Genomic DNA, 19,919 nt, shown 5'->3' on the forward strand with positions numbered 1-19,919 from the left:
CTTGTATCCATCAGTACTTCCTTGCATGCATGACTCCTTGACATGACTCCATGCCTCCAAAGGTATTTGTGTGCATAATTCTGTAGGCACATTGCAACTTTGTGCTTGCATTTAAGTTCTTAAATGTGGACAGTGAGAGGAGTGCGCTGTCAGAAAGTGTCTGAATACAAAGAGGATAGTCACAATTTTGCTGTGTTTCCCTAGAAAGCAGAAAAATATTTAAAGGGATTTAAATTTCCAAAGCTCCGAAATTATCGTATAACATTTATATGAACGAGTTCATGTGAACATATGAGGTATTTGTGTGGACAAGCATTCTAGCTTAAGAGTGTAAGGCATGTAGCAGATCTATAATTAATCGAATTAGAAGACAGGAGGTTCCCTGGGGACAATGAGATCGTTCTGCTTTCTAGATTTTAGGAAACATTGGAGTCACTACTGAAAAAGGAACATATTATTTCTGTGCTTGCTGTTCTCTGGTTACCCATCTGCACCACCACGGCTATAACCCTCAATACAGATTAATACTGCAGATATTATAAACCTATTAATATTTGTGTTACATCGAGACCTGCAGATAAAGACCATGGAAAAATCTCAATATTGGACCAGTGCAGAGATTGAACAGTGGTCAAATGATGACAGCCCAGATGATGAAAATACGTATGGATTGCTGAACTGACCTGAAGCATAACACACACTGCATTGGATGAGGTGGTCATCTCATAACATGTAACGTACAAGGTAGAATTGTAGGGACTTCTTTAGCTCTCTGTTCAGAAAGCTTTGGAAATCAAGCAGAGTAAGTGGGTTTCAAAATGGAAAGGACTCTGCTGAACACCAACATGGCATGGGGTAAGAGGCTGTATAGCATGGAACCCATTGTTTGGATAGAGGGGTGTTACAGCTCACTTTGCTCAATGCAAACACTGGAGGCGGGGAAGCAGCAGAGGAGACATTTTAGAGTATTTCATATTGGCACATTTGAGAGGCTTTTCCAAGAACCACAAAGATGCTGTTGTGATATTTAATGTGGAAGAAAAAAACCAAACAAACAAACTTAAAACAAACAAACAAAAACATTGCACAAGTTCATTATCAGTCATGTGGTCATTTCAAAGTAGTAGAGTAACAAAGAGGATTAAGAACATTACAAGCCAACAGTCTGTAGTCTGCACTTGTTAGACAACACCATGGTTCAAAAGCTTTATTAGTGCTATTTGCTTACCAAGAAGTACAGAACGTTCCCCTCTATCCATGTCTTTGCCACGTTTGGGCTCACGCAGCACTGTGATCAAGTAGTGGAAAAAAGCCAAGTGGAAAAAAGCCAAGACAAAAGTCTTGAGTCTTAAATGTGCTGGAGTTCAGCGGTGATGATAAGAATCTTGGATATTGTGGAGGAAAATTGTTATTGTTTTAAGTGAGGCAATGAGATTGGGAAATTCTATTATCAGGTTTACTTAGAAGAATGGGGTAAGGTGGTTAATCCTTACAGGAGATGGCCACAGCCTGTGTGGATGCAGCCATCTTTGGGGGGTTTCGGGTGATTTGAGAAACATACACCAAAAGTGATATTTGGAGGCTCTTCTGTTGATTTCTTGAATCTTTGTGTGAATGTTTGTTCCCTTATTTTTGTGCTGTGTGCAGGATGATAGAAACGAGTGCCCATGATGCTCAAATGCAAAGCCAGTTGTTTAGAGAGGCCGGGCACCAATGGGCAGTGAGTCATATGCGGTGCTTTGGAGGCCTTTGAACTTTGGCTTCAGGTCACTTTGGTTACCAAACTCTCCTTACATCAGCCAGGAGGAGGGACTTCCATTCCAGAAACTTTGGAGAATCAACAGAAGGACAGTTGTGAAGATGCCATGCGTGTAATAAATGGATCCTGAATAAAGATAAGCCAATGATTCCCAGGTTTGATTGAATTCATGGAGAAATCCTCAAGCTAACTGTGAGTGTTCTTGTGCAGATAGCAATACTGATGTGGCAGAAAAGACATTGCCATGGACTAAAAGCTTTCTTAGCAGATCCTGGTGCACTTCTGGACCAACTGATGCTACCAGCACATGAAGTAGTAGGCCAACCTTCATAGTGAGGTCAGAAACCCAAAGGAATTGCCAATTTCACACCAAGTCCTATTATCAAAACAAATGCTGTAATCTTCAATCAGAACAACTTTGTGAGCTTCATTACTTTGTTTACTCTTGGAAGAATTTCGTTGCTTGAAGAGTAAATTACCAACACCAGCAACAGGAAGAATGGGACCGAACTCCCTTTGTATCCATGGAGCACAAAGAAACACCATTTCATTTTACAGAGAACAAGAATTCACAAGTAACTACTGGTTGCTCCAGAGGTTTGTAAGTGCCATTGTGTCACCACTTTTAATTAATGTGGTGACAGCGAGAAGAACTTAATCCAGCATTTTCTTCCTACTCACAGTTCAGCTGGGGGAGAAGAAAGATAACGCCCTGCCTTCTTTCCACACTTTAATCTATGATTGCATAAGAATGATGAAATGTTTTACAATTCTTAGGCATTGCATGGCCAGCTCTTTTGACATGCTCTGGCACTCAGCCAGGCATCTGTGTTTATAAATGTGGACCTGTCCTAAATAACAAATCTATGCTAATGTTGCAACTCAAAAGGATTCCATGGTGATTGTTTTCCCATTGTTTTGGACATTAGCAGAAGCAATTCTTGCTGTTTTAGTGATGCTTCTGTATTTACCCTCAAGTTCTCATCTAATAACTGCATTATCAGTTAACAAAGGTGCTCTGTCTGTCTCTGAATACAAGTAAATGCCTCTCAGAAAGAAACTTCATGGATTATAGCTTAGAGGACATCCAGTGATGTTTGTCAGCATCCACTTGGAATCATTGAATTGTAGAATTGTTTGAGTTGGAAGGGACCCTGAAAGGCCAAGAGACCCTTCCATGTTGCCACTCTCAGGTACTGACATGGGAAGCTCCAACTGCTTTGACTTCTGTTGCTCTCTTCTGTGCCACCCACTGTGCTGTAAGCTGAGATCTGCAAATACCCTCCATTCCCCCCCTTCAGATTTTACAGCCAGCTCCAAACCCATGGGCTGCATATGCCTATGGATCAGTAGCAATCACTGCTCGTTTCAGGGACTGTGAATGAATCTTTATCCTCCAGAGGCTTTAGGGGGAGCATTTTATCTGTATTCTCATACTGCTTTTTGTGCGTGTGATCCATGTGCGTGCGTTTGTGGTTATTTGTATAATTCTAGTCTCTAAAGTGTCTTTTGCTGTATTAATGGTGAGGTTTTGTTCTTTGACAAAAGAACAAAATTTCTTAAAACAGAAAAAAAGAAGGAAAATGAGGATACCAGTTAATGGGTAAAAGCAGAAAGGAAGATAGAAACCACATTGTGTTTCCAAGTAGGAGCAACTGAAAGCCAGAAGTCAGCAGGTCGCACTATCATAAGTTATCACTTTATGATACTGAATGATGAACTGAAGTGCACTCACTCTGCATAGTAGTTCAGTGTATTGAAGGAGACATTTTAAAAGCCTTTTATAAAGTTTACAATGTGATCCATTATTTTACTTGCTGAGGGGAAAGAGAAAATACCATAACCCAGAAAGCACAGCACACCGTGGAAGCCATCTTCAATGTGGTGCCAGGTCACTTTGACGTTGTTGTCCTCCAGCCTCTTCTTGTACAACAGCCCATCATCCCTGAGCACATCGTGCTCACAAGTGATAATACAGGTGTCAGGTAGGCGGCCAATGACATCATCTTCTGCTAAGAGTGGTGAGAACCTTGTCTCAAACGTTTCTTTCATCTCCTCATGGACCTGGGGTATATACGAGGCGGGTAATGGTGGCTTGTAGTCCTGTTTAAATTTCTCCGGGATAAGATCTGGATGTATCCATTTCCTATATTTCAAACGCATGCTCTCAGGAACATGAGAACCTGCCAAGATATCTCCCGTCAAAGAGCAATCCTTCCTCAGGTACATCAGAGTGAAACTGACCATCCGTTCCAGGGACAGCAAGCCAGAGGAAGCATTCTTCTGGTGAGACGGCAGGTTGAGGTTCACGGCTTGGACAAATGGATAGATCAAGATCTGGGCACGTATCTTTGGGATGTCTGTTCTGTTCTGTAACTCTTGGCAAGTTGCAGTCGCAAAAGTTCCCCCTGCACTGTCCCCACACACAATGATCCGATCGGGATCCACGCCGTGATTTTCTGCAGTCTTCAGAAAGTGGATGGTGGCATTGATACAGTCCAAGCTCTGGGTTGGATACCTGTGCTCAGGGGACAAGCGGTACCTGGAAGGTATAAAGGACAGCACTTTCTTCAGGCGTGTGTGTCTGTAAATTGCTTTAACTGACATAATTTAAGAGCACAGAGCCTTATGTAATTCAATCCCACCACCCTCGTTATACAAACCCAGTCATTTACTGCTGTTTGTATCCTGAGGTCACTGTTATGTTTTATATTATCATATCAATGGCATCTTGTTATTATATATGAGTACGGTTTTGTATCTTATTATTACACTTTAATATAATAACTGCAATTTAACAATACTGTGTTATAAACCACCACGCAGTGAATGTGCAGTGGTGATGAAATAGCTTCCTGCAGACAACTACTTCATTTATTTTGTTAAATGGGACAAATGGACTACAAGGCAGCGATGATAACATAGGGCTCTTTTCATTTGGTTCTTCATCAACGACGTACTTTCTTAGATGAAAGAAAGTCACGGCAAAGTGAATGAGAGAAAGATGTACCTCCGTAGCCACGGCTCTTTATTCTCTGCACTTGTGGGTTTATTGGAGAATACTGGTTGAATAAGGAGTAGGCAATAGCGCAGACTTTCTCTGTTAACCCTCCTCCATTGGCTGAAGCGCACTGCTTCTGCTTTCCTTTTATTCCACTTAATTAAATCAATGGATTAATAATCTAAACACCCTAATAACTGCTTTTGTTGCTGATAAACCCAGTTCAGGTGTATGTTGTTGTCATGCACACAGTGGCTTGCACATGTCTATTCAAGGACAGACTATCCTAGAGCTCAGTTTCTTCAAGCTCAACTTACCCAACAGACACCACCACAGAATCAGACTTTTTGGCTAATTGCTGGCATATTCTTTCATGGCTTCCTGAAGAACAAACATGAATGGAATTAATGTCTTTGAATACTTGCAGCAATAGCCTCCCTTCTTTCTTGGTGACGTATGGCCTCAGCTGAGATGTGCAGAGATGACCATTTAACTGTCTCATTAAAGAGCTATAAAACCATTCCACTGTAAGTTAGTAGGCAGGAGAATGCCTCTTACAATGTATTTAAAGATACACTGGGTTTTTCTTCTACTTTAATTCAGATTTTACTACATTTAAGAGGCTTGGTTTAAGGCCATTTGCTCAGTAATAGATTCTACCTTAAATTACAGAATCCTAACAGCTTTTAATATGTTTTTGTATCTTTTGGAGCTTCTTTAATTATGTTTGCAATTATCTGCTTTCTCTAATAAATTAAACTGAAAAACGTCAAGCTAATTAAAGGACCCTGGGCTCACATTTAAGACCAGGTGCTGTCTGCCATTGGGGAAGGGATCCAATGGAGGAATGCAGGAGTTAATAACTTCTGTCATGTTTTCAGACCAAAACAGATGCATTAATTTAGCAGCACCACTTGCTGTAAGGGTTATATATGCCATAAATAGGGCTCTATCCTACAAAGAATAATTTAGATATTGAATAAGGGCAAATGAAAGAACTGAAAAAGTAAAACCAAGCATTGTGTTCCATCTCTCAGTTACCCAAGTAAAGTTTTCATCACTTCTTAGGTTCAAAATAATTCTTAAAAATATATAGTTAATGATCATAAGTAGTGTAAAAAAAATGATAAAAACCACTTCTTCTCTTTCAGTTGCTTACTTATGCTTCCGTACATCCCACATCCTCCATGGAACAAGATGACTCCCCTCCGTTTGCTGGCAGATGGTGATCTTGGGAGGTAGATCCTCACTGGCACCTCACCAAAGTGCAGATCCTTTATGAGGAGCTCTGAAGACTTCCACGCTATCAGTCCATTAGAAAACATCCTTATAAGTATGTGCTTCTTACAGATACCCAAACGTGCTAATTTATTTGCCTAGATATAACAGGAAAAATAAGACATTAGAATAGAAAATCCAAGCCTCTCCACTCTGTTGGGACCACAGGATGCCACAAGTGGCCTTTTTCTGTGTATTTAAACAGAAATTTAAACATTTTTCTGTTGTATTTAGGAGAATTGCATTGGGTGCTGCCCACTTACAGGTTTTTCATTTAAAAAGCTCTGTGATTTCAGTTGCTAAAGTGAAAACATACATCCTTGTGGTTTGAGTTAACACTGTTTTCAGAAGAATGTTGCAATACTTGTTCCATTGAATGTCCCATATAAATCCCTTCTTATTTCTGTAATCTAGTTTTATCACACATGACATCAACAATTTGTTTAGGTGTGCAATTTAGGTGTCGTGAGGCCTGAGCCTCCTTTTCTGGTCCATGGAGAGAAAGAGGCATCTCTAGAGGACAGTTCTAACTTCAGCTATATTAAGCTATGCTCTAGAAATATCTGATCACCACCATTGATTATAAAAGGAGACTGTCCACTTCAGATGCCTCAGCTGAAGGATTGAAGGTAAGGTGAGATAGAAACCTCCCAACCATGGCAGTAACTCAATGGTCTTTGATCATCTCCAGCCACAGGGTCAGTGACAATGAGGTTTAAGAAAATCAGTGATGCTTGTAATCAGTAATGAAATGCTGCTTCAAAGACAGTGGGGAGAATGGTTCTGAACCTTATCTCCTTCTCCATCTGTGAAACCATTACCTTTATCAAGATCCCACAGGTATTCAGGAAATGGCTCTTCAGCCATTTCCAGCAGGGAAAATAGATACTCTGAAGACAGAGTATGTTTGTTAAGTGTGTAGAAACATCTTCTTATCCACAGCCATTCAATTACTGATAATTGAGATAGATAGCCTGAGGATCACATTGGAATCCCCCTTTATTTTGAGCATGGTTTCTAAGTGATGCATTTCCTGCTAGGGACAATACTTCTTTTCCTATTAAATGATGACTTAATTACCATTACAAACTAATACAATTCATTCTTCTGGAATGATGGTAGTCATAACAAGCAGTTTGCAGATTGTGTTGTTCTCTTCTGAGCAACGGAGTTACACATGTATGTAGTGGATCAATGCCTTATCAACTAATGGCCAGCTATGCTTTTGTAACTTGATGTTTCTGACCTCTGTTTTTTGTTGAAGGGATGATTTTGGGGTGGTTGAAGTTAAAACAATTGCTGTACTAATTATTTAACTTTCTAACATCCCTGTTTTTTTAGTAGAGCCTTCAAATGACACGCAATAATACTACATGTGATAAACTTGGTATCAGAACATTCTATGTAAATATCCTCTTTCCTTCTCCTAGGAGCTCCTGGCATCACAGACACATCTTCAGTTTTAAGGAAAAGAACTGTCCTAAAGAAGAATGGGGAATTTGGTATGTTATTCCATTTTCCATCGAAAAACATTTTCTTGATCAGTAATTACAAAATACTTCAGAAGCAGTAACAGGACACCCGGAAAACAGGAGGTATGGCTATTCCTGGATTTATATGATTGTATCAGTGGATGAATGTATTACACAACCCAGATCAGTATGCAATAATTTGGAAAACTATTTGCTCAAATGCCTAAATTCTGGCACAGATTCCTCTGTATGTTGAACATACAGTGACCTGATTTCTACTTTTAAACTAATTAAGAAATCACATAAGAAATGGCAAAAAGCACTTTATTTGGACCTGAAGGGTCCGTCTGACAGTCACTCTCTCTTACTTACCTTGAAGCATTATGCTTTGCCAACCGAAATATTGATCAGAGCTTTATATCACAGTACGATATGCACTGTCTGAATGCAGATCAGTAGGGATGGGTTAGCACAGAAGCTATGTTGTGAGCTGGTAGGCTTTCTCTCTTCTTTCTGAGATTTTCATTGATTTCTTCAAGAAAGCACACAGGTGCAGCTGGAGCATCATATGTGTGACACCTCTGCTCTAGACAATAGATGCTTAACTGCTGATCCATCTAAGGGATGCCTCAAATAAGTTCAATATAGGGGCGGAAGTCTGTGCTGTGCTATAATAAGAAAGAGGCCTTTCTTGCAACATGCATTGCAGGGAGCACAAAAGGAGATGTCACTAGCACAACAACAGCAACATTCATCAGAACTAGCAGAATAATCTCATTGCACATGCACAGTGCACAGAGCATCTTGTGCTTTGTAAGAAATCATATCTGGTCAGTCACTAAACCACATGTGTTAGTGCCACATCCACACTGCTCCTAAGTACCTCCAGGGACAGGGACCCCAGTACCTCTGTGGGCAGCCCATTGCAATGCCCAACTATTCTGTGACTCAGTTCTTCCTGCTATCTGATCTAAACCTTATCCGGTGTGAATTGAGGCCTTTTTTCCCCACCTTTCTCTAGAAAATGTGATAATAAAATACATTGAAATTGGTGGTTCGAAGAATAACTGAGGATATCAGCGTAAACTTTGAATAAGCTTTCATCATACAGATTAGTCAGTTTCTTTCCCAATGTGGAGCAAAGTTAAACTTTACATTATAACCCAGTTGTTGCGTAGTGAAGCAACACACACTCGGGTACAACCACCTGCCAAATGGGTCAGAGTTAGTGACCTTCACTGACAGCAGGAGTGGGACAAGTGATGCACAAAGCAGTTGCTCACCACCCGCTGACCAATGCCCAGCCAGTCCCCAAGCAGCAGCTGCCCCCCAGTCAACTCCCCTTAGTTTTATAGTTTTTCTCACTATATCATAGGGTATGGAAAACCACTTTGGCCAGTTTGGGGCAGCTACTCTGGTTCTGTCCCCTCCCAGCTCTGTGGGACCCCCAGCTGCCTCACTAGTGGAACAGTATGAGAAGCTGAAAAACTGAAACATCCTTGACTCTGTGCAGCACTGCTCAGCAACAGCTAAAACATCAACGTGCTGTCAACATTGTTCTTCTAAAGCCAAAGAATAGCATCATACCAAACACTATGAAGAGAATCAACTCTGTCCCAGCTGAAACCAGGTTGTAGAAGCAGCTTCAGTAAAGAGAGTCATCTGAAAGAATCCTTTCATCAAACCAAGTACAGAAACATAGAGGACCTAATAACATTCAGTCATTTGATTGTATTGTGTTTATATATAGCTTGACATGAAGAGCAGTCTGAAGTGTGTAAGGACAGCAATTCTTTCACACCAGGCAGAGTAGATAAGTACACATGGCGTAAGCCATTGGAGACTGAGAGGCCTGGCTTGGTGAAAGCATATAAATTCAAGCAACCCATGTAAGTCTTTGATTGTATCATCCCAAATGACTTTTCAGGATTACTGTACATTACGTATAACCTGAGGGTGAGAGAACACTGCTGCTTGAGATGAACCCCATGCAAACACTAACGAAATCACTGTTTTTCCTACAGGCTTCCATTTGATATAGAATCATAGAATCTTTTAGGTTGGAAGAGACCTGTAAGATCACCAAGTCTGACCATAAGTCAAGTCCAACCATAATGATATCTGACAAACATGTGATAAGGCTTAGTATGATCTTGCCCTGTATTCTTTGACAATGTCTTGGGCAAGAGCTGTTGTTTACTCTGCTGGCAGTGCATATAGCAGAGTCTAGTTTACAAGTACAAGTGCCTGTGCAGCCTGGAGAAGAGAAAGCTCTGGGGAGAGCTTGAAGCATCCTGCTGGTATCTAAAGAGGCTGTAAGAAACGAGAGGACAGACTCTTCAGCAGTATCTGTGTTGATAGGAAATGTTTTCCAACTACAAGGACCAATCATTTTCATTATAAAAGGCAATCAAGTTACAATTGCAGTGTAAACATACAAATCTCACTATTTAAAAGAGCTCACCTCATGTAGGCTGCTTTTTATGGACAGTATTAAAATACCAAACATGTGTTACCATACGATTCCCATTACTCACAGCTGCAATATTTAGATGCTATGTCCATAGTTCTACTCACATTTTCCCTTTCCTGAAAATGACAATATCACAGAGCACGATAAACTCACCAGATTTTCAATCATAGTGAAAAGCCAATTATAGAAGCTGAGCTTTGATGGCTGGTCAACTTCAGGAGTTTTTGTCTTGAAGGAATGATAAGAAGCTTCAATTAAAACCCATAATAGAAAAGCAAGGAGAATTCCTGCTATTAACGTCAGAGCATAAAATAATTCCATTTTTCTTTGGCGAGGGTGATTTTGTAGTGAACTGTTTGATACGATTCTGTCAATATTTATATCCTTCAGATTGACCCAACAGAGAAGTCATTTGCATACCTAAATTCCTCCACCCTCCACCTACAGATCAGGCCGCCGGATGCTGGCAACGTACAAACATCCGGCAATGCCAGCTATTACAGCTTTGTGTAGCATGGCAAAGTAATTTCTGCAGTATGCACACTCAAGATATGTCACTTCTCTATGTATCCCCAAGTTGCAAGAGGACTTTAGTTTTCATCTGGTTTATCTGTGTTCTGCTCTATGGGTCTGAACAACCTGTTTGTTCATTCATTCACTCACTGCCATTATGAAGCACCGTAGAGCACACCAAGAAGCTCTGGGAGTACTTCAGGGTGCCCTTGAGTACACTGGGGCAACCTTGGAGACCTCTAGAACATACTGGGGAAGCTCCAGTTCATCCTAGAGCATGCTGGACAGCTCCAGGAGTCTTGTAGGCACCCTAGAATATTCTAGGGGGCCTCTAGGCACACATGAAAGGATCCAGGATATCCTAGAACACACTGAGGAGTGCTCTAGGAGTACTGGAAGCTCTAGGAGTACTAGGGTTCCCCAGAGGAGCCCTTAGTGGCCTGTAGGGCCCAGAGATGTCTAACTTCTATGGTGGTATTCCCTCAGAGTATGGGCTCTTGACTAAAAAAGTGAGTTATTTCTAGCTGTTCTTATACCCATTAAAGAAGATGGAATATACCTATCTAGAAGAAATCTCATTTGTACAATGTATGTCTCTACTTAAAGGAAAGAGGGAGATATCTTTATATGAATAAGTCAGTAGGCTGAAGAAATCTTTAGCTATGCGGATTGAGGGTAAACAGATTGAGTCATAAGAGAGAAACAACTGGATGATAAGAGTGACTAGATTGCATTCTTATGTGAATAGGTCTGATTTAACTTTGGTGGAATTCAACAAGCGCAGCTATTTGAACTATGCAGTTCAAAATCCTCTAAGTAAAATAAAATAAAGGGTGTTAAGCATAAGAAATCCATATAAGAAAGTTATAACAGAATTCTCAGCTTAATTCAGTGGGCCTGGAACATGATCACAGTATGCATCCTTCCAAAACTAACCTATGTTATTTGACTAAGCTCAGGATTCATTGATCCCTTCCATCACTGTGAGGTGCAGCAGGCTTAACTTAGCCCTTCCACCTACTTAGCCATCCAGACCTGTGGAGATATGTCAACTCTAATGATTTAAATGGACAAATAAAGCCATAAACTAAAGCAAAAATTAATTTCTGGAAGGAAATATGTAATGGATTTAACTAATCTATCCTAAAATTAATAACGTCTAAGTTCTGACTTTCAGAGCAGCAGCCAACCATTAGAGAGAGTGGAGGAGCAGTGGGCATCCTACAAAGAGTTATTCATGGACTCCGGGACTGGTTGCTTTGGGGGCAGGGGGTTGAAAGTAGGTGATCTTTAAGGTCACCTCCAACCTAAAACATTCTATGATTCTCTGAAAAGTGTAATGGGTTAAGCTCAAGGAGGGAAAGTTTTATTAGATTAGATGTCAGGGGGAATTTTGTCACAGAGAGAGTGGTGAGGCGCTGGAACAGCTGCCCAGAGGGGCTGTGGATGCCCCATCCCTGGAGGCGTTCAAAGCCAGGTTGGATGAGGCCCTGGGCAGCCTGGTCTGGTATTAGATATGGAGGTTGGTAGTCCTGCCTGTGGAACCAGGGTTAGAATTTGATGATCCTTGGGGTGGCTTCCAACCCAAGCCATTCTATGATTCTATGATTCTGAATGTCTGAATGAACACAGTGTCATCACACCGTGCCTTTCGTCTCAGCCCAGCTGTATCACTCTAGAGATCTTATTTTCCCATCATCTGATTTGTGATGTGATCTTATTTCCCCATATTCCTAAAGCTGATCTGTTCTCACCTTCCAAGCAAAAACGTTTTCCACTGGTGCTTATTTTCTTCCTCATATGTTCTAGTGAACCACTGGCTTTAGAAAGAAATTATAACCACTTTTAATGAGAATGTTTAAAGAAGGCATTGTTCATAAGGACTCAGGGAAGATTTCATCTACAAATTTATCCCTCAGCTACTTTACAGGCTTCCAGTGCAATTTTATTCAAGAATAAACCTACTGTTCAGTTTTTGTCCAAATCCACATCACGTTGGTTTAGTCAGATTTCACTTCAGACCATTGAAACAATAAACTCCTTCTCTGATTTTAATTGCCTTAAGGGCTTAATTCTTCACCACTTCTTGTGTGTTAGAGGTTTTGTCAGGACTGAGGGATTAATGAGAGGGTCTGACAAGTTTTGAGTGATGTAAAGGTGAGGTGAATGTACAAAACAAAACGTTAGATGAGTGAATCAGTTTAACATTACACAGCCACTCCATTCCTGGACGTCGGGGCAGCCTCTTGTAGGGGTCAACCAGCCCATGGCAGGAGTTTGGAACTGGATGATCCTTAGGGTCCCCTCCAACCTAAGCCATTCTATGGTTCTTTGATAATTCTATGATTCCTGCCAACATGTGATATTTCTCCCTGTTCTGTCTTTCAATATGAGGACATCAGCTAATAGTCCGAGATGGATTTGGCTTCTAATTAAACCAAGGTGAGAAAAAAGACAGGCAGTGCAAAAACATCCTTGAAGTTGCATTTCTTTCTCTGAATTCCTGATAGCACCTACAAGCACTTTGAATGTTCTTCTTCTTATAAAGGCATTTATTTTTATGCATATCAAATTTAGAAAGGCTATGTCATCTGGATGATCTTAGAAGTCTTTTCCAACCTTAATGATTCTATGGGTCTATTAGGAGCATGCTTTCATGGACAATACTGGTGGTGGGTGGACAGTTGGACTTGATCCTAGAGGTCTTTTCCAACCATAATGATTGAGTCTGCGGTTCTTCTATCTCAAACTTAGGCTCACTCAGTAAAGGGCTTGCTGTATCTTTATTCATGATACTGATCTGCTGTGAGACCCTGGGAAAGCAGTCAGATTTCCAAGTGTAGGTTTTCACACAAGGCAGGATACAGACTGCTCTCTGTCAAGGCTGGAAGCTGAACAGAAACCTGGTCCCTATGAGCTTAGTCCATGGCAAAACTCCACTTAAAATGCAACAATATCAGCCTTTTAATACTTAATAGCGTATAGAAGGACAGTGTGAAATCATAGGACCACTGGGACACATTTCAAATGGAAAATGTGAACTCAAGGGAAAAATGAAATCAAGAAGCACAAAAATACAGCTCTTGCTTTATCCAAATCTGACAGCAGTACTTCATATAACAAAAACCAGATCATCTTGGCCAAGGAGTTTCATTTTTACAAAGAGGCTTAGTTTTAATCTGTGCCTGTGATGGATTGTCCGTGCTTAAGAACCTGCATGGATGTAAAGAACCGGTACTACTGGACACTGCAGTAATGCAGATTTTATATATTTAAGATATTTCCGTATTTAAGGCTTCCCTGGGCCTCTTTATAGAGCCGGAAAAGTTCGTTCTGCAAAAATGGACCTTTCCTTATGGAAGTGTGCAGGTAGAAGTTGCTTTTTCAACACTGTTTATTCCTTCAGGAGTAGGGAAGTAAGGAGAACTATGTTCCTATGAGTCTCATTGAGAGTGCTAGCACACATCGCTGCAACCCCAAAGCTGTGTTTCAATTACTGCAGGCTGCTAACCTGCCTTTAAATTAGCTTACCTAAATATGAACTGCAGGTTTCGTTTTAAGCTGGTGCTGTTGTAATTAGGCACTTGTGCTTAAGTAAGTATTCAGAAAACATAAAATCATAGAGTGGCTTAGGGTAGAGGGGACTTTAAAGCCCATCCATTTCCAACCCCTGCCATGGGCTGGGTTGCCATGAATGCATCTTTTGAGCTATGGTCCCAGGAATGAGTCATTTCAACCTAATAATTCACAGCAGATTCATCGAAGTGCATTACAGCCCAACGCTTCTGTTAAGAAGCACAGACCCAAACACTGACAAACAGAAGTACAAACGAAGTGAGTTATCGGTGAGATGTGCTACACGACCACCTTCTTGTGCAAAATGGAACCAAACTCAGTTTAAAATGCCATGGAAATGGCTCATCCCGAGTGGTTGTGTGGTTTTTATACACTGTGGGGAGCAAATGCTCACAAAACAAATAGTTCAGTGCTGTGCAGCTATCTGAAATGCAACATTAATTCTGGCACTAAGCAATGGTGTCAGCAACTAATGCAATTCTGCAACATTAGCAGGCCTGCTTATGGAAAGCTGCACTGCAATGGGGAAGGACTCCTGAGTAGGAACATGGAAGAGATCATCAGGAACAACTGCTGTGATGGGACAGACCCTCATTTTCACCAACCAAGGTACGTACCAAGACACTGACTGAAAGCAATTTGAGTGGTCAAACCTAAATGAAAGCGTGGTTTGGGTTGCACTAAAAAAGAGATGAATGTTGGATTTTGTAGAGGAGATGGTCTGGAAAAAGACCTTATGCCAAACAGCCTGTCATGGTTACTAGGCAGTAATGAAGTGAAATCCCAGATTACTCTTTTGCCACTTTTCAGAATGGAACAGCAATTCAAGGGGACAAATCTCAGCTGTTCTCAGTACGTGCAGAACTCGGTACATGCAGCATTTAAAGCTATCTGATTTTTCACTCCAGTTTGGTGAATTTCAAAATGACTTGCTCATATTTCACCAGGTTTATTGCAGACAAGAAGCACTAACTCCAGTTTTGTTGCATTACCTCCAATTCTTGCTCTCATTGTGCAGTGTTTGAGCTTCTGGTTTGCAACTGCTTGGGAGTGAATGCAGAGCAAAGCAGGAGAACAGTGAAAGAGTTCATACGTTCACTGAGATCTGAAGGTGACGTTAGGAAAATCAAAATGCTTCATTTTGAAGCTGTGTCTTTTGGCTCCAGATGCACGTTTGCACAACATTCATCCATAATGAATGGGGAAAAAAAACAACAACCAACCAGCCACTTTTAATACTTTTCAGAATGTTATTTAATGGGGAACGGGTAAATACTCACAGGGCTGGTTCCACTGGCATTAAAGGACTTGTGAATGTTTCAAAGAATCAAAACATCAGGCTTGCTTGAACTTCATATCCCTTCATTTTTAACACTGCTTCTTATTCCTATACCAAAAGTTGTTATATTTGTTACCAGTCCAGACACTGAGTCATTCCCGTTTAAGCCAGACACTGGGCTCTCTGTGTAATTTCTCTCTCCCCTTCAGAGTTTCTGGACTGAGAGGAAAGCTGTAATGCCAGGTGCCTCCCCCAGCTCCATTTCTAACTGTAAAAACACACAGAGGTGCTCAGTGCTGCCAAGCAGCCATGGAAATTCTCACAGCTCTGGTTATTTCAGATGCAGCTCTGTTAGGGGATACCTGGTTTTGAACAGTCTCCGCAGACTGCAGTTGCAATGGCTCAACTTCTTCACCCTAGAAGCCTCTCTCCTGGTCCCATATGGTGAGACTGTGACCACCGTTTGACTTCCTTAATGAAAGGAAAACTGGCATTTAAAGGTAAGAACTCTGCAAGCTTCTCTCTTAATCTTACTTTTTTTCTGGAGACCTTTGTGGAAGTTTTAGCAGTGTTGAAGTTGATACAAGTTTGAATGTGGGTAGCACCAAAAATCCAGTCGTTATTTTTGCCACCAAATAACCCTTGAACCACATGGCTGCTTTGAGCTGTCATTTTAAGAACGTGCTTGATAATGAAGCATGAAATCAGGCTTATTTTCAAAGGGATCTGGCTTCCTAGCTCACTGCTATTGGCTGCGTAATACAGCTTCACTGCCTGTGTGTAGGTGCTTTTAGACTCATGCAGTACCATTGCCATGGTCCTTTAGTCACTGTAGGGGAAATTAAGCTTGAGAACATCCTTCAGTTTCATCATTTGGATCCTTTCAGTGTCTGAGGAGGGGCTACGAGGAAGGAGACAGAGTCTTTAGCAGGGTCTGTTGTGATAGTACAAGGGGAAATGGTTTCCAACTAAAAGAAGGGAGATTTAGATGAGACATAATAAGTGTTTTACAGTGAGGGCAGTGAGGCACTGCACAGACTGCCCATAGAGGTGGTGCAGACACCCAAGGTCACGGAATGGGGCTCTGAGCACTGATGGGGCTGTGGGTGTCCCTGCTCAGTGCAGGACTTGGACCTGATGGCCTTTGGGGTTCCTTCCAACTCCAACCCCTCCATGATTTTTCAGTGATTCTAGTTTTTACCACTAGATGGCTTCCCAGGATAGTGGATGTAGATTCATGTCTGTGGGGCTGGCTTCATTTTGGCACGTTCTTATTAACAGCACGGTCACCAAAACCAGAACGACTGGAGCGGCAGCGTGAAGTGACATCGCTGAGCATCTCCTGGCATCCTGTAAACGTTCAGTTTCAGATTACAACAACTGGTAACGTGGGGTGAGCAGCCCTGAGCTCAAAGGTGGAGAGGCCCTGGCACTGCTGCCTGGAGAAGTCATGGATGCTCCATCCCTGGAGGTGCCCAAGGCCATGGATGGGCTGATCTGGTGGGAGACAACCAGCCCATGGCAGATTTAAGGTCCCCTCCAAATGAAGCCATTGTGTGATTTTATGAAACGTGCACTTAGACCCTCCTCAATATGCAACATACCCACCTCAAGCTTAACAGCACAAACAAATAACTCGGGGACCTAGTTGCAACATATCTGCCCTTTCTCCTGTTGCAACACAAAGCGCTACAGAGACCTTGTGTTGCAACTGTGCCCTTCTGTCTGGACAGAAGTCATGGAAAAGGAGAGAAAAATCATCACAGAATCACAGCGTGGCTTAGATTGGAGGGGAGCTTAAAGACCATCCAGTTCCAATCTCCTGCCATGGGTAGAGTTGCCAACCACCAGCTCAGGCTGCTCAGGGCCCATCCAACATCACCTTGAATGTGTCCAGGGTGCTCAGTGTGAGGTAGTGAGGCTCTAACTAACTTCCTTCCTATCGTCTAACCTAAATCTTACAGCTTAAAGCCATTCCCCCTTGTCCTATCGCTATCAGACCATGCAAAAAGTCACTCTCCCTCCTGTTGATAAGCTCCCTTCAAGCACTGCAAGGCCACAATGTTTGACACTCCAAAACACAGTGTTTGATGGAAGAAACTTCATCTCCTTTTATCACTGACCGGCAACACCAGCATCACCCTCGAGCTGTCCATATTATGGCTCGGTGCTGACAGATGACGACCAGCTTGGCTTGGGTTCAGATGGGCTGAAAGTGGGATGCTTTCCCATTATCGCCGTCTCCATCCGTGCATGGGGCTCTATGGCAGCGAGATCTCCTCGGTGCTCAGCCCGGAGCGGATCTTCCCCTCCGTGCGGGTTGCGGTGCAGCCCCGAATCGAGGGCGGCAGCCGGAGAACGGGAACCGGGCTCCGGGAGCGGCTCCGGGGGAGGAGAGAGAGCAGCCAGCCACTCACAGGAACAGTAGTGAAATCTCCCCGACACTTTAACTGTCAATCAGGCTTAATGGGGTATAAAACCTCCCCAGCGCCGCGGCTGCGATAGGCAGACAGAGCAATAGGGAGAAATGAGTAAGAGCTGAAGGAGAGCTCGGCGTAATTCCTGCTCTGTGATCGCAGATCCGCCGGGTGAGGAACCAGGAGAGGGGGCAGAGGGGCAGCCCAGCCCTGCAGCCGGCTCGGGACGGAGCGCCGGGAGATATTTATAGATAGGAAAACAAAAACAACCTTCCCCTGAATAGACCCTTTCTTAAATAGAAAAGTCCTGGCAATTCTGTCTCATTTCAGCGATTTCCTGAGTCTAAGAATAGAAATGAGCCGCCTGGAAGGCGCTGCAGGCAGCAGTTTGGAGACATAGGCTGCTTTATTTGATTTTTTCCAAGTACAAAAAAAAAACAGCCAACAACAACCAAACCTTCCCATTTGGATACGGGATTTGCACGTCGGCCTTTGGCACGGAGGGTCGGATGGCTACTTTTGATCGGACTTCTTGTTTTCCTACAAAACTGTTCTGCAGTTAAAGGCACGGGATCAGCATTACCTGCATGTGACGACCCCGGAGGACACCGACCGAGAGGCAGAGCTCTCCTGCACTGCTTTCCTCCCACCCCACTTTATTAGGAGGGGAGAGAAGGATTATTTTTTCACCTCCTTCTATTTTTTTTTCCAGCCCAAGAATTGCTCACCCCCAAGTTCTGGAGGAGGGGGGAGGGGGGCGAAGACTCGTCACCCACCTGCGGGTGCATGAAAGGTGCTGGCTTTCCATCTCTGTTCCCTTGCTCTTGTGAAAGGTTGGAAGAGCATTTTGTCACCCCATCGCCCAGAACAAGAGGATGGTTTGGAAATGGCTGGGCGCTGTGCTGCTGCTCCCCGTGCAGATGCTTTACCTGGTGCTGAAAGCTGCCGTGTGTGCTTTGCTGCCTCCCAAACTGCGGGATCTGTCCGGGGACACCGTGTTGGTTACAGGTGGGGGACGTGGCATCGGCCGCCAATTGGCCCGAGAGTTCGCCAAGCGAGGAGCCAAGAAGGTGAGATGGGGGAATGGGCACCTGCTGCCGTATGGGACTGGAGGGGAGAAGGGGCACCTGGAGCGGGGCTCACCTCCATGCCCTCCTTTGGGACTCAGGGTGGGTAGAGCTCTGCTTTCTGTTTGCCAAGTCATCTCGTGTGCTTTCTGAAGCCCCTTCTGTTCTGCTTTTTGCCAGCCCTAAGTAAGATGAGTGCTGCTCAAAGGTTGTGCTGCCCCAGCGAGGAGGAGCAGCACGATGTGTGAGCTGTGCATCTCTCCTTGAGTCTGCATGTTTCCTTTAGGAAAGGAGAAAAGGAGAGGGACTCTGAGAATGCTCTGTCTGCACTGCAGTCTGGAAGTGCAGATGTAGCTGCTGCCCTCCTTCCCTCGTCAGGAACAGCTGTGTACCTTGAAATCTGTTTTCCTAAGTACAGGTGTGAATCAAACAGGGATAATTAAACAAACCAAAAGCCAGGACTGACCAAGGGGCAGAGGTTGGCTTCCTTTCCCAGGTAACAGTGATAGGAGCAGAGGTGATGGCTTCAAGTTGCATCAGGGGAGGTTCAGGTTGAATATTACAGAAGAGTAGTAATGTGTTGGCATAACCACCTAGGGAGGTGTGGGGTCACCATCCCTGTGTTGTAGGAATGTGGAGATGTGGCACTGAGGGATGTGGTCAGTGGGCAATATTGGTGGTAGTTGGATGGTTGGAATGAGTGGGGAGAGAGTGAGGAGGTGAAGGATTTATCCAGCCCAAGGTTTGGAGTGAAGCTGAAGATTTGTCATCACCTGCAGGTGCATGAAGCCCTCAAACAAGGCTTTTAGATCGAAGGTTTCATCTTTATTCCTCTTTAAGGGGTAGTGGAAGGGAAGAACCATGTGAAATTAGCTGCATAAATACTGCACCATGTGAGAGAGAATGAATGAGAGTAAATGCAGATAAGGAAGAAGAAAAATGCAGAATGAGGACGACTAAGAAAAAATCTGCATGTTGTTTGGGTTGGTGTTTTGTCACTTCCTCACCCCTGTGCTTCAGTCTTCCATGTGTGGCACAGAGCGGTTCTGGTGCATGACTTTAAGGTGTAAAATAAAGTCAGCAT

General features: G+C 42.9%; 2 protein-coding genes across 3 annotated transcripts in view; one reads left to right on the top strand and one right to left on the bottom strand.

The window, feature by feature from the left end:
• Positions 1 to 966: 966 nt before the first annotated feature.
• Positions 967 to 10,712, bottom strand: LOC107323358 (arylacetamide deacetylase-like 4). Its single transcript, XM_015882341.2, has 4 exons — positions 10,137 to 10,712; positions 5,920 to 6,136; positions 5,078 to 5,141; positions 967 to 4,301 (listed from the first exon to the last, which is right to left on the bottom strand). Exons 1-4 carry the CDS (start codon positions 10,302 to 10,304, stop codon positions 3,530 to 3,532), a joined length of 1,221 nt encoding a protein of 406 aa, XP_015737827.2. The 5' UTR covers positions 10,305 to 10,712; the 3' UTR covers positions 967 to 3,529.
• DHRS3 (dehydrogenase/reductase 3) overlaps positions 5,980 to 19,919 on the top strand; it is a 36,587-nt gene continuing 22,647 nt past the window's right edge. Inside the window, exons 1-5 of one of the 2 annotated variants that reach the window (XM_015882342.2) lie at positions 5,980 to 6,093; positions 7,469 to 7,540; positions 14,568 to 14,681; positions 15,692 to 15,851; positions 18,481 to 18,838. In XM_015882342.2, the coding sequence (XP_015737828.1) occupies positions 18,644 to 18,838 (195 nt within the window). In that variant the 5' untranslated portion in view covers positions 5,980 to 6,093; positions 7,469 to 7,540; positions 14,568 to 14,681; positions 15,692 to 15,851; positions 18,481 to 18,643. The remainder of the gene's footprint in view (positions 6,094 to 7,468; positions 7,541 to 14,567; positions 14,682 to 15,691; positions 15,852 to 18,480; positions 18,839 to 19,919) is intronic. The other variant, XM_015882343.2, reaches the window with a different exon arrangement.

Source organism: Coturnix japonica, chromosome 21 (genome assembly GCF_001577835.2).
Source record: "Coturnix japonica isolate 7356 chromosome 21, Coturnix japonica 2.1, whole genome shotgun sequence".
Lineage (NCBI taxonomy): Eukaryota > Metazoa > Chordata > Aves > Galliformes > Phasianidae > Coturnix > Coturnix japonica.